The sequence below is a fragment of the Ammodytes marinus genome, assembly GCF_949987685.1.
Source record: "Ammodytes marinus genome assembly, chromosome: 8".
Classification (NCBI taxonomy): Eukaryota; Metazoa; Chordata; class Actinopteri; order Uranoscopiformes; family Ammodytidae; genus Ammodytes; species Ammodytes marinus.
In genome coordinates this window covers 28,100,940-28,113,605 of record NC_137212.1, presented here as the reverse complement: position 1 = coordinate 28,113,605, position 12,666 = coordinate 28,100,940, and the positions used below count along the sequence as shown (strand labels likewise).

General features: G+C 41.3%; 2 protein-coding genes across 4 annotated transcripts in view; one reads left to right on the top strand and one right to left on the bottom strand.

Moving 5' to 3' along the window:
• Positions 1-926, top strand: part of cyfip1 (cytoplasmic FMR1 interacting protein 1) — a 37,447-nt gene extending 36,521 nt beyond the window's left edge. Inside the window, exon 31 of the mRNA XM_080032764.1 lies at positions 247-926. Coding sequence (XP_079888890.1) covers positions 247-411 — 165 coding nt within the window. The 3' untranslated portion in view covers positions 412-926. The remainder of the gene's footprint in view (positions 1-246) is intronic.
• LOC307254389 (magnesium transporter NIPA2-like) lies at positions 856-10,331 on the bottom strand. Of its 3 annotated transcripts, XM_080032767.1 has the most exons (9): positions 10,145-10,331; positions 9,969-10,016; positions 8,638-8,728; positions 7,998-8,158; positions 4,864-5,094; positions 3,550-3,606; positions 2,933-3,023; positions 2,679-2,839; positions 856-2,031 (listed from the first exon to the last, which is right to left on the bottom strand). In XM_080032767.1, the coding sequence occupies exons 1-9, from the start codon at positions 10,272-10,274 to the stop codon at positions 1,373-1,375; spliced, it is 1,629 nt and encodes a 542-aa protein (XP_079888893.1). In that variant the 5' UTR covers positions 10,275-10,331; the 3' UTR covers positions 856-1,372. The 3 variants fall into 3 exon arrangements, with proteins under 3 accessions (XP_079888893.1, XP_079888892.1, XP_079888891.1); XM_080032766.1 differs by lacking the exons at positions 7,998-8,158; positions 8,638-8,728; positions 9,969-10,016; positions 10,145-10,331 and adding an exon at positions 5,798-5,938; XM_080032765.1 differs by lacking the exons at positions 7,998-8,158; positions 8,638-8,728; positions 9,969-10,016; positions 10,145-10,331 and adding an exon at positions 5,205-5,432.
• Between the last annotated feature and the right edge of the window lie 2,335 nt (positions 10,332-12,666).

The following is a 12,666-nucleotide window of genomic DNA, read 5'->3' as shown; positions in this document are numbered from 1 at the left end:
CAGCAGCCATTTTTTTTGCCGTGCTACCAAACAGCTCTCAAGTGGTGAAGTGCTACATTCTACCTTGATCCTTCAAGTAGCATGAACTCTTGAGTTGGTCACCTTGTGCAGTGCACCAAGAACAATAAGCCAGACACATTTATCTGTGTTGCATTGCCTTAATATAAAATCTGCTTTGCAGGGATGTCTGAATAAAAAGCTCATCTAACAGTGTGTAAAATTCTTTTTATCTCTTATATTTTTTAGCCACTTAAGAAGATGGTTGAAAGAATCCGCAAATTCCAAATCCTGAATGACGAGGTTTTTGGAATCCTGAACAAGTACCTGAAGTCTGGAGATGGAGAGAACATGCCTGTGGAACACGTGCGATGCTTCCAGCCTCCGATACACCAGTCTCTGGCCAGCAGCTGAGGTGCTGCAGTCACTGTCCATACCGCGGACCAGCAAAGTAGTTCCAAACACTGCCGGCATTATCAGACAATCCACAAATATTCCTCCTCATTTACTTAAGTTCTTGCGTAGCAAAGGACCATTAAATGTAAGGAAGTCGGGGCCACTTTTTTCGTCAGAATAATTTTCTTTTGTATTCACTTGTGCCTTATCAGAAATGAATAGATGTGTCCCCCTTTTGGATAAACTGTTATTTGTTTTATACTTGCAGAAAAGCTATAGAGATCAGGGAAGAAAATTAGTTTTATCAGATCAGATGAGTATTTAAGGATTTGCGGTGGTGGAATACTAGGGGTGAACAGCAACCTATTTTAAGTGGGGGTGGAAGTAAAATTGTATTTTCTATAATGTTGAACATGCATGCTAAACATTTTAAAGGAAATTGAAAAGTAACAAAGCTCATACTCATGTTAAGCATTTATTCACTGTGCCTTTCATTTGTTTTAATCATTTTAATTCAATAAATATGTAACAAATCTGTGGGTTCATCTGGAGAGCTTTTCATGTAAACAGTACAAAAAAAAGTTCAGGACGACTTCCAACAAACGTTACGTTCAAGTATCACGAAAACCTCAAATTATAGTGACTGTCCTTTTCAAATATAGTCATTGTCAGCAGGACTTCATATAGAATATATATTAAAACCTTTAATCTTTTTGATTTATAGAAAGTAAGTCAGTGCATGAATATGCATGTACATATAACAAAACTCTTGTTAAAAAAACCCATATTTACAGCGCTACAGAGGAATGAAATTAAGTTCTAACTGAACATGACAAGGTCATATTCTGAGAAAAGTAAGGCAAATTAAAACATTAAATACAATCCACTGGTCTGCCAAGTCACTTTGCCCATACAGCTGATTGTCTTGTTTTCAAACCCCATAATGCCATGGATGGTGAGTCAGTGACAAAAAGGTTCCTTAATCATCCAATGAGGAGGTCAGTGCTCCATTTCTTCTGGAGATGCTATCAAAAGGCAAGTCCATTTCTCTTTCCTCCATGTCCTCGGTGGACTGATTATGTAGCAGTTCGTAGGTGCTGTGGGGCGCCATGCCGTTGGCCGAGGGAAAGGCCCGTTCGTCCTTCCTCATGGACACAGCCAGGCTAGCAAAGCTAATGCTAACGTCCTTGAAGGCGTGGAGCAAGAAGATCCCCACGATGATGGTGAGGAAGCCACTGAGGGTGCCGATGATGTCGCCCGTGCCCATGTGGCCCCACTCTCTGAAGAGGATGGCAGAGCAGGTGAGCACAGACGTGGTGAAGAACACATAGTAGATGGGAGTCACCAGGGACGTGTTGAATATGTCCAGAGCCTTGTTCAGGTAGTTGATCTGTGTGCTCACGCAGGCAATCAGACCCAACAGCAGGATCCACGCCAGCGGCATTCTCGCAACGCTTTCCCCCGCAATGGCTTCCTTGATGGCGATGCCCAGTCCCTTGACGCAGGACACAGACAGGGCCCCGATGACCGAGCAGATGGTGATGTAGACCAGGATGTTGGTCTGACCGTGGCGGGGACCCACCACAAATATAAAGATGAGGGCCACGATGATTACCAGAGTGGCAAAGAGAAAAAACCCTGGGAAGAAGGGAGGAAGAGGGTGTTTAGTGGGGTTAACATGATTGTAAGGAAATGAACAAAGTGTTACAGTTGTTCCAATATCAAGTGCTATGCTATGGAATAGCTGTATATGTGTTCAATCAACTGTGACTTGGGAGGCAAACCTTGGTAGAAGAAATATTACTGGACTAAATTTCTACCGCCTTATTTGCGGTACGGTATGCTGGTTCCACAGTCAAAAGTTGGCAAGGGTACCAAAATAAGCGAACTGGGCTGAACCTATTTTTGGCACCCTTTCATTGCGGGCACAAAATAGTGGAGCTTCACACACTGCAGTCCTTTGATTGATCAACAAAATAGTCATTTCCCTTTGAGATAAACCGCTGTGTGTAATCATCTCGGAATAGTTAAGAATCTTGAATTTTTCAATAAAATGTCTCGTTTTTCTTCTTCATTGCATTTACTGGCGGGCTACATTGTGTGCTTTGATGACATGATACATAGCTGCAGTTGCCAGTGCAGTTCAACAGCTCTGAGTAAGGTACTCGCATAAGATCTCAGTGGAAACTTAAGCCAAATCTAGGAATACCCTTCCGTACCAAACCATAATGTACCAAACTGAACTAGCTGTTCAGTGGATACGAGGCAAACAATATCTTCCATACCTGGATCAACCAGCTTCTCGGCCATGTGTTCCAGGCTGCTGATCTCCTCCTCTTGTGGGGCGTGAATCACCATGGTGGTGGAGCCCAGTATGCTGAGCAAGCAGCCCAGCTTCCCATGCAGGTTTAACCGCTCTGTCAGGAAGTACGACGACAACACCGCACTGCAACAAGAATCAAAATGAGACACTGTGAGTTCACTACACAAATCCACTTCCAAATGTAAGGGAAAAAGCTGTGCAGTGACTCTTCTGTACCTGACGAGCACACTGAGGGCTCCAAGTGGGGTGACAAGAGTCGCAGGAGCAAAGGCGTATGCTGCAAAGTTAGCAGCTTCACCAGCTCCCACTATAAAGGGATTAAGACACATGTTAAGTTAAATACCAATTATGAAGAGGACAACTATGCCGTAATGAAGGCAGACAGAGGTAAATGCTGCTATGCTGTATAAGGTTTGAATGTCTTGCAGCAACATTTAGTACACAAACTCCCTCTTACATAAACACGGGTTAGACAACAGCAGGTGATAAGACAACAAGGAGTCTTGGTTAAACACTGGGTTAAGATGATAGACATGTAAACTAAGTGTAATGGGGTTAACCGCATTTCAAATTATATATATTAAGGAACAGTGGGGACCTACAAAACACTGAAATATAGTAATTAAAAAAAGGTTGTGAAGGAACAGTAAGGTAGGTGTGACCTAGATGTCTGAAAAACACATTTTCATCTAACTAAAACCCAGTTTTAATGTCAACAGCTACACATTTAACCTGGGAAACACCAGAACCCATGCTAATTCTGTTGTGTCCACATGAGTTCTTTACTACAGTGTTATGAGTAGACAGACAGAAGGGAAATTGTTCTTACTTACTTGACAGTAAACCAGCCCACCACAACCATTCTTTTAGATATGCATGACCACCCTGGCCTGAAGAGTAAAAAAAATAAAAAGTATTTTATCACACGTGATTCCACTCATCTGAATATCATTTGCAAGTAAGCAAAACCTGAATTATGCAATCGCCACCACAAGCCGGGCAGCTGCACCTGATTTGAGCAGAAAGTCAATGGAACTCATAAAGTTAATGATTACTAGGTGTTAAGGGAGTGCTGATGACTCACTCTCCTTGAGAGAGACACACACACTTTTTAATTTCACTGTATGTAAGATGTTATTTTTGCAATCATGTGACAAATAAAACTTTGAACTATGAACACACCAAGCTAGAAATCTTGGAGTAGTCATAGATTCAGACTTGAATTTCAAAAAACACATTAAATCAATTACTAAGTCAGCCTACTACCACCTTAAAAATATATCAAGAATTAAAGGGCTACTGTCTCAGCAAGACTTAGAAAAACTTGTCCATGCATTTATTTTTAGTAGACTTGACTAGTGTAATAGTGTCTTTGCAGGCCTTCCTAAAAAATCAATCAGACAGCTCCAGCTAATTCAAAACGCTGCTGCTCGAGTCCTCACTAGGACCAAAAAAGTGGATCACATTACCCCAGTTCTTAGGTCTTTACACTGGCTTCCTGTCACACAAAGAATTGATTTTAAAATATTGATGTTGGTTTATAAAGCCCTAAATGGTTTAGGCCCCAAATACATTGCTGACCTGCTGATCCCATACAAACCAGTCAGAGCTCTCAGATCGTCTGACACTGTGCTACTGACAGTCCCCAGAGTAAGGACTAGACAGGGAGAGTCAGCCTTCAGTTTTAATGCACCCAAGCTCTGGAATAAACTTCCAGGGGACTTGAGGTCCGCTTCAACACTCGGCTCTTTTAAATCAGGTCTGAAGACTTTGTTGTTTCCGTTTTAACCTGTAATTCTAAATTTTTATTTATTTTTATTCTTTTTAAATGTTTGAATTATGTTATGTTTTTATGTATTTTTTTTTTAATGTGTGCTCTATTCTTGATGTATTTTGTTTTTGCATCTGTAAAGCACCTTGAATGGCCTTGTGTACGAAATGTGCTTTAGAAATAAACTTGCCTTGCCTTTGAACACACACTAAAGGAGGACAGTCTGAAATGTGGGTAAGGTGTGTTGAGGGCCAACTGGTTTCACAACATAATTGACTTTAGTTTGGACAATGGTGCACAAATATAGCAATATAGTGCCAAGACATGGAGGCAAGTGGTTTTGTGCAATAGATAGATACTGAGAAAAGGTCAGTACCTGCCCGCATCGACCCCTTCCTTGCCAGACTCAGGAGTCCTTTCTTCTTGAGGATAAAACTGCCTCCGATGAAGATGCTGGAGCTGACGGCCAATCCCAGACCGACGTAAAAATCATACTTTCCCCGGTCCTGACCCATTGTGAGGCTAGTTTCGTTGGTGTCCTCGGTCACATTTACCAACAAACAATGCAAATGGGGACCAAAAGTGCAGTTCTGGACAGCCCGGACACCTGAGAGCAGCAGAGCACACAAGAAGACAACAAAACACGGTATCAGTTGCTGAGAAAAAAAAAGATCCTTAAGTGAGATAACCAACCCCATTTTAACAGCAATGACCTACCGTCTCCATATTCGAGAATACAACCCAGAAACCCATCTTTAAATGTGGAATTATAATGGGAAGAATCCATGAGAGTAGCAGGCAGCGCATTTAACTTTAAGCCTATCTAGTAAACTGATAGCTGGTCCGATACAAACAAGTGACTGTTTGAAACCGGTTGACTGGGTGTACTGGAAAAGCCATAAACATTTTAGTCTGCAGCAGCTATGTTAATTTGTGTTATACACAGGCATCCAGGAAGTGATACTCCGCTGAGCTAGATGTAAACCATGGACCAATAAAGAGCACGCGAGGTGCAGCTCTAATATAAAACCAATTTCACCACGCCCAGCTCTTTAACGAGAAAACATGAAGTGGCCTGAAGGCAGTAGTCATTCTGATAATTACCGAGACTGTTCACGTGGTGTAACAGCCTTACATTTTTATCATTTTACGAGCATTTCTTCGCCAGTAAGTCCCTCGTTAGCCACGTTAGCTTCCGTTAGGGCGAAGGGCTAACTTGCTGGCTAACGAAGCCAGTTGGCGTTAACCGAGTACCAAGCATATCGGCTGTTTGTTTGTTTGTTAGAGAAGTGACAATAAAAGTTAAATACCTGTCCAGAGGCGCTGAGGGGTTACACAATTAGAAGACAGTGTAAATGTCTTGAGGTTAGCTAACAGCTAGCATGCTTCCTGGTTGTGTGGCTAACCATATCATACTGCTCCCTCCACGTTCACACAGCACCGACGCCACCGGACGAGTGCCGCACTGCGAGCCTCTTCTTCTGCCTATCACAGCTCACAGGGGATGTGAACACTCAACTGTGTGCCCTCCGCAGGCTGAAGTCCAGTACCACACCGATATCATATCAATTGATATAGTAGCTGAAAACAAAGCCAACGCTCAACAGTAGTTATTTAGATTACATTTTTATTTGATTCATAATTAACAACACACGCACCCACGCACTAAAATGATTGTTTATTCAAAATAACGTCCATGTAGGATATTAAGCATTTTCCAATCATCAATATGATTGGGAAATTAAATCTATTAGGTCATGACAGCATGATTACCAATTTTTAAACAAACTAATCAAAGAAACTGCTTTCTAATCTATTAGCCTATAGGCTATTAGATTAGGTTTTTTGTCTTTTTTCTCCATAAACCTTATTACCTCACATAGGCTATAAAAAGAACTAGGCCTATGTGGAAAGTCAAAGCAAAGTGATGGTGCTATGGAGCGATCGGGGAAATGCTTTTTATAAGAAGCAAGTTAGCAGCACTCAACACTCAAATTAAATGGCTCAGAGAGCTAGAAAGGAGAGCAGACTACATTTCTCATGGACCCTTCAGTATGGCAAAAGCTTGCCAAAGTCAGCACGAAGATGACACATAGCCTTCAGTAGTGGAAATGACTGTACACATTTGTACAATGCTAATAAAAAATCTTTAAATCAAATAACATTTTCAAAACGCTCAACAAACATGTAGCCACAATTAATATCATGACTAATGGCCACAGAACAAAAGTTGATATATTTTATTTCAGCTTCTACAAATCCCTCCATTAAGACTTAACACACATTCAGACATTGTTGATACACATCTTCTACACAACTCTGCCCATGAAGAGGCCGCCTCTGAAATCACACTGAATAATTCAGAGGCCCACTGAATAAGTCAAAAGTGTAGGCGATTCTACACTGATACAGTCCTGAGAGAAAGGGAGAACATTCAAGGGGCCCGTTAAAAGCCTTGAGGGCAACACTCTGGATGTTGGTTAAGACTTGGTTATTACCTATGTTTTAAAAGCTTATTTGTAACTGCTGTGTTTTAGTGCACTGTGGGGTGTGAAGTACACGTCTCAAAATAGTGAGTTGCATTTGTAAGTATAAATTGAAAAATGAAATATGGAATGGTTATTATTACTATGCATGAGTAAGAAATGTTCCATGACAAAATGCAAGGATATTCAGGTAGCATGTTAAGTTGGAGTAGTAACGGTCACTTTGGTCATTTCAACTGGAGTTTGAACAAAAATAAAAATTCAAGTATAGACTCTGTGTTAGAAGAAGAAATTGCAGTTTCTGAACACAATCTCTTAATCCGTCTTCTCCTTCCAAGTAATCAAAGCCTCTTGGGATATGCGGAGTAAAATCACCCCCACACACACTGTAGTCAGAGCACAAAGCATGGCCAGGCCGTCGGTTAGAGTGAGCGCGGTCCACTCCCTGAAGAGGAGAGCCGAGGCCAAGATGACAGTGGAGGTGAACGTCACGTAGTATACGGCTTCAAACACGTTGGAGCAGAAACACTGCAAGGCCTTGTTGATGAAGAAGAACTGTATGAGGATGCTGGCGGCCAGTGTCCCCAGCAAGCCCAGAAAGAGAGCCAGGGCCCTGCCGCTCGAGGGCCCCTCTCCAAAGGCGTCTTGTACAACCAGGCCCAGTCCTTTGCTGCTTGGCACGGTGAAGCTTCCTAAGAGGGAACATATGGCCACGTACACCATGATGTTTGATGTGCCGTGAGCGGGAGCAATCCACAGAATGAGGATGACCAGCGCAAGGACCACCAACACGGCATAAAGTACAAACACTGCAGGTTGAGAAAAAAATAATCTTATTACATTGTTAAGAAGAGTTGCTCATGAAAGTGGACTGCACATTGACTAATTAGTTATTGGCACTTTTTTTTACTGGCCTTCTTGCACCTCTATATTCTAACTAATCTTTATTCATTCACACATTGAACAATAACTAGAGTAAATTAAAAGAAAGAAAAAAAAAAACTAACAAAATGGACTTTGTCACCTGGGTCTGATAGCCTCTCCTCTAACTCCAGCCTTGACGTCACGGCCTGTGCTTTAGGGGCATGAATGATAAGCACGACAGAGCCGCAGCAACATAATGCACAGCCAAGCTTTCCCAGCACGTTCAAATGCTCCTTCAAGATCCAAGAAGCCAGCACAGCCCTGCACACAACAAAACAACATTTAGTGGCAATACAAGCAAGGCAGTTCATTCTCAAGGAAGTCCAGAAAGTATTTTAAGGTGAAAAATTGTGTCAAACACTGCACTCTTGTGCTTGGTAGATGTAAAACAATACAGTGACATGATGAGATTAAAGCCGTTCATGCTGGCTTGATGTCTGGGTGCCAATATTATTTATTTACACAGATTGAAATTGTATTAATTTATATACCTTCAGCAACTCTCTGCTAAAAATAAGACATAAGGAAAAATATCTTACTTGCTTTGGCATGAAATAATACTTCTCCTTAAAGTATGTCAGAAAAGATAATCAGGAGGAACTGTTTAATTGACAACAAAGTATGACATTTCAATTCAAACCCAAGTGTAGCTAGAGTATTTTGCTGCATGTACTGTATGATGTTTCTCTAAACCAAATCCCAATGTCTAGCTAAATAACCCATTGTTACCTCGTACTTACCCAAATATCACTCCCAGGGCTCCTAGGGGCGTAACTATCACAGCAGGGGCCACGTTGTATGCCACAAAGTTCCCAATTTGACCAACGATCACTGATGAGATTCATAAACAGGCGTGTCACAACTTTTTATGTTAGTATCATGGCCACCCGAGAGAGAACAATGAGGAGGACTTTTTAATAAAGTTGTAATACAATTTCTTCAATGAAGTCAAAATGAAGAATAAACTCGACAGTTCAAGACTGCAGTAAATTCCGGGATAATAACTCAAAAGCCAATATCTTTGATAAAAATGCGTACTCATTTCAGATGCTTACTATCATGCAACTAACTCCCCAAATGACATAGTTAGAAGATAGATTTGGGTTTACAGGGGATTCAAAAAGTGACCGCTAAGTAAAAAAAAGGCTTAAAAATCACTATCACAGGCAGCACTCTCACATTTATATTAACAGCCATCGTTCAAGGATGAAGTGAGATTGCAGGTGTCCCTTTACGACCAGTTCTAACAGAAAAAATAATAATCCAGTGTTAATACACAGCTGAGGCTCTGCAAACGGGTATGTTGCTAGCTATGGTGGCCCCCTTTGTTTACATAGCCTACCATGTGTTTGTATAGTTTAAAGCATGTAAACTATTCACTGACTTCTTTGAGAAAAAAGTCATTTTGACAAGCGTTCTCCAGAATCGCTCACTCCCCTCTATTTAATTTGAGTTACTTTTGAGTTTTATTTAATTAGTTGTTTTTAAATACTTAACTTTTTTTAAGAGAACGAACACACACACACACACACACACACACACACACACACACACACACACACACACACACACACACACACACACACACACACACACACACACACAAGAACAAACAACTAACATGTTTAAAGTAGTTTTACTCTACTTTACACGTTTCTAAGGACTTCAAATTATTATTTAAACTAAAGGCAAATAAAAAGTAAATGAGGTGTCATGTAGGTCCTTTCAGTAGGCCCTATACAGTAGGCTATATAGTCAGGGAAAGGCTGCCATATCTGTTCAAATTTCTCTGCTTTCCCTGAAACCCAAAACGAATTTTCTCAATATGTAAAGTGCTGGAGAACTGTTTCAAAAAAGATATACTGTATATTCTTATTGTTTTTTTGAAATAAGACTTAAATGTCAAATTTACACATTTATTTCCCTATTTTATTTTCTCTTAGAGCATAATAAAAAGAGAGAAAACATTTTCTTATTTTTTTTTCTCTCCACTGGCCCTACCCTTCCATAACATCCATGCGGAATAATTCATTATGCAGTCATTTGAATCGACAGATGGCGCTATACTCACTGGACGCCGTGCCACTCCACCACACAACATCAGTGAGGTACGAGCCTCCTGTGGAAATACAGTGAAGAGTTATACTAAGCCTTATCATGTCATTCATAGTGGCTATTACACTTGTACACGTGTGGATATTCAGAACAGAGAGCATGTGTCCATCTACTTATCCTCTGTCAGTCTACCTCTGTCGCGTGAGCGTAATATTCCCTTTTTCTGAAGCACAAATGTCGAGCCATTGATAAAACTTGATACTACAGCTATCACTATTCCAGCGACGGGCAACGAATCACTTTGTTCGGAGTTCGTAGCCATTTGTCTGTCTGTTGTTTTGTTAATAGGTTTGAATTAAACTGCTGAATGACTGTTCACTTCTATTTCGCAGTCTAGAAAAAAAAAAGTCTGAATAGGGAAGTGAGAGTGCGCATGCGCAGTTCATGGAGCACCCAGCTGCCCCATCACCATCACAGCATGCATACTTACATCAATTGTATACACCTTAACTACAATAGAAAATCAACTTTAGCCTATCAAAAAAATATCCATTATAATGTATCCATACCCTCACATTTTGTTCGATCTATGGGGGGCTTACCTTGCATTCAGTTCCCCAAATAAACTAGAACTAAACCATCCATAACCAACAGTTTCTGAATAAGTCATAATAGCCTTATATTTTACCCTTATATTCAATAATAAAGCCTATCATTACGTTTGTCAGAGGAAAATGTTTCCCACTAATCACACACACACACACACACACACACACACACACGGTCCGGCAAACTGCTCCTCTGACAACTTGGGCCCTTGTTCCAGTCAGTGATCCCTGAAATCATATTAGATGCATTTTGATGATTTTGTTGGCAGAAATCTGGTGTGGCATTTTTTTGTAGTATTAAAGCACTTAATCACCAGCACAACACCATTCATAAACTAACCCCATCACTGCTTCTCAACTGCGTTAAATAGCTACCACTGGTAATTGGCCGGAACCATTTATCTTCATGGGGTTTTAACTTTGTAGCCTATAGGCTATGTTCATAATAATCATGACCACCCTTTCCAAAATACAAATAAATTCATCACATAGGATAATACAACCCCTGAATAATATCACCAAACCTCCACACTCCATAACTAATTACATAGGCCTATTAGCCTAACATTTTCAAATACACAGTAACCACCCCTCGCTCAATTTATCGGATGGTAGGCTACTCTCCCGAAAAAGAGGTCGGGACCCAGGGGACATCTTTGTCCACACGGAAGCGGAGACAAATTGACGTGTAAGTAGCATACAAATACATTTCAACAAACGCTGCTTTGATCCCGCTCCTGCCCTGCACCAGTCATTTGTTGACTGACTACTACCACAAGTTTAATTTCTTAAATTAAGGCTACATGCTCAACATAGACTGTAGACAGATTATGAGATAATGGGCCCCTGGCCCCAGACTCTGAAAGTGCCCCCCTCAACCTTATCCAATTTTATTTAATTTTTTTAATTTTTATAATTGCTCAATATATTTTTTAAATTACATTGTTCGGGCCTACGAAGATCAGGGGCCTATTTTGAGCCAGGTTAGCCCGTGCATTAAGGCAGCCTTGCCTGTAACGGAGGTCAACATAGGCATATAATCAAACAATGTAGGCCTATCACACACATTTTAATTATAAATATAGGCATGATAAAATGTTGGTAAAATGTTACTGGTGAGAAATTAATAAAATGTGGTCAAATAAACTTCTAAACGTGTAGTTAAATAAAACCTGTGTGAAATTAACACCCCCATCCTTTCCTTGAGAAATAGCCTAGTGCCACCTAGTGGACGCTTTGACTTCATTCCAGGTCAACCCTGCCCCGCCTATGTCTCGCCTCCAAACTAAACAGTGCGCACGTTTTATTACACCAGCCAATATGGACGGGCGGAGTAGAGTCTGTGGCCACTCTGGCTGTGTCTTGATTCAGGGGTTGCGGTCTTGGAACCGGCCTCGTAGGCTGCATTTGAAGACCGATTGCGTCATAGCGGCGCGCAAAGGCTGTCCCATTTGCAAGGCTCCTTGCAAGGCTCCTCATATGCGGTCGTGAAATGCAGCCTTCGTTTCACGGTTTTGAAGCAGTTTTGAAGGCTGCATCAGATGTATCCTTCGTGGCCCAACATATCCCAAGATTCATTGCGTTTTTTTCAGAGATTGCATAAAATAAAATAAAAAATAACAAAACAGCAACGTGTTGCTCCATCTTCTTAACTTTTATCATCCTTTCTTTTTTTCTTGTACTTTTTTTTCTTTTCGTCTGGTAGACAACTTATTTTTCTTTTTTCCTCCGCTGACAGGGCTGTCTCCGTTGGCAGCAATCAGGGTTGCTAGGCAGCACAGGAGCGGCGAGTCGTCACGCAAGGTTACGTAAACCGGAAATGCTCGTAAACGGAGACCTGCGGAGACCGTCTCGTTTAACAAGGCTCGTTGGCCTTAAAACCGGCCTTAAAATCGGCCTTCATAGGCTATAGCCTTCATAGACCGCGAGACTGCGTCCTACCAAGTGCGTGGTCTCTGAATCAAGACACAGCCTCTGTTTAGGATCACCGCACTTTGGAAACCCCGCCTCTGCGGCCTGCTGTGAAACACATCAAGCGCAATGAATCTCCCTTTTCCTACTACGTAATTTGTTTCCATGCCTCGTGCCCCTGTACGCAACCTGTCA

Excerpts from the sequence above, each read along its gene's own strand:
- LOC307254389 (XM_080032767.1), bottom strand. The coding sequence starts at position 10,274 with ATGGCTACGAACTCCGAACAAAGTGATTCGTTGCCCGTCGCTGGAATA. Across the intron at positions 8,729-9,968 it reads GTGGAGTGGCACGGCGTCCA|TGATCGTTGGTCAAATTGGG; the intron begins GTGAGTATAGCG and ends GAATCTCATCAG. Across the intron at positions 2,840-2,932 it reads GCCCTCAGTGTGCTCGTCAG|TGCGGTGTTGTCGTCGTACT; the intron begins GTACAGAAGAGT and ends TTCTTGTTGCAG.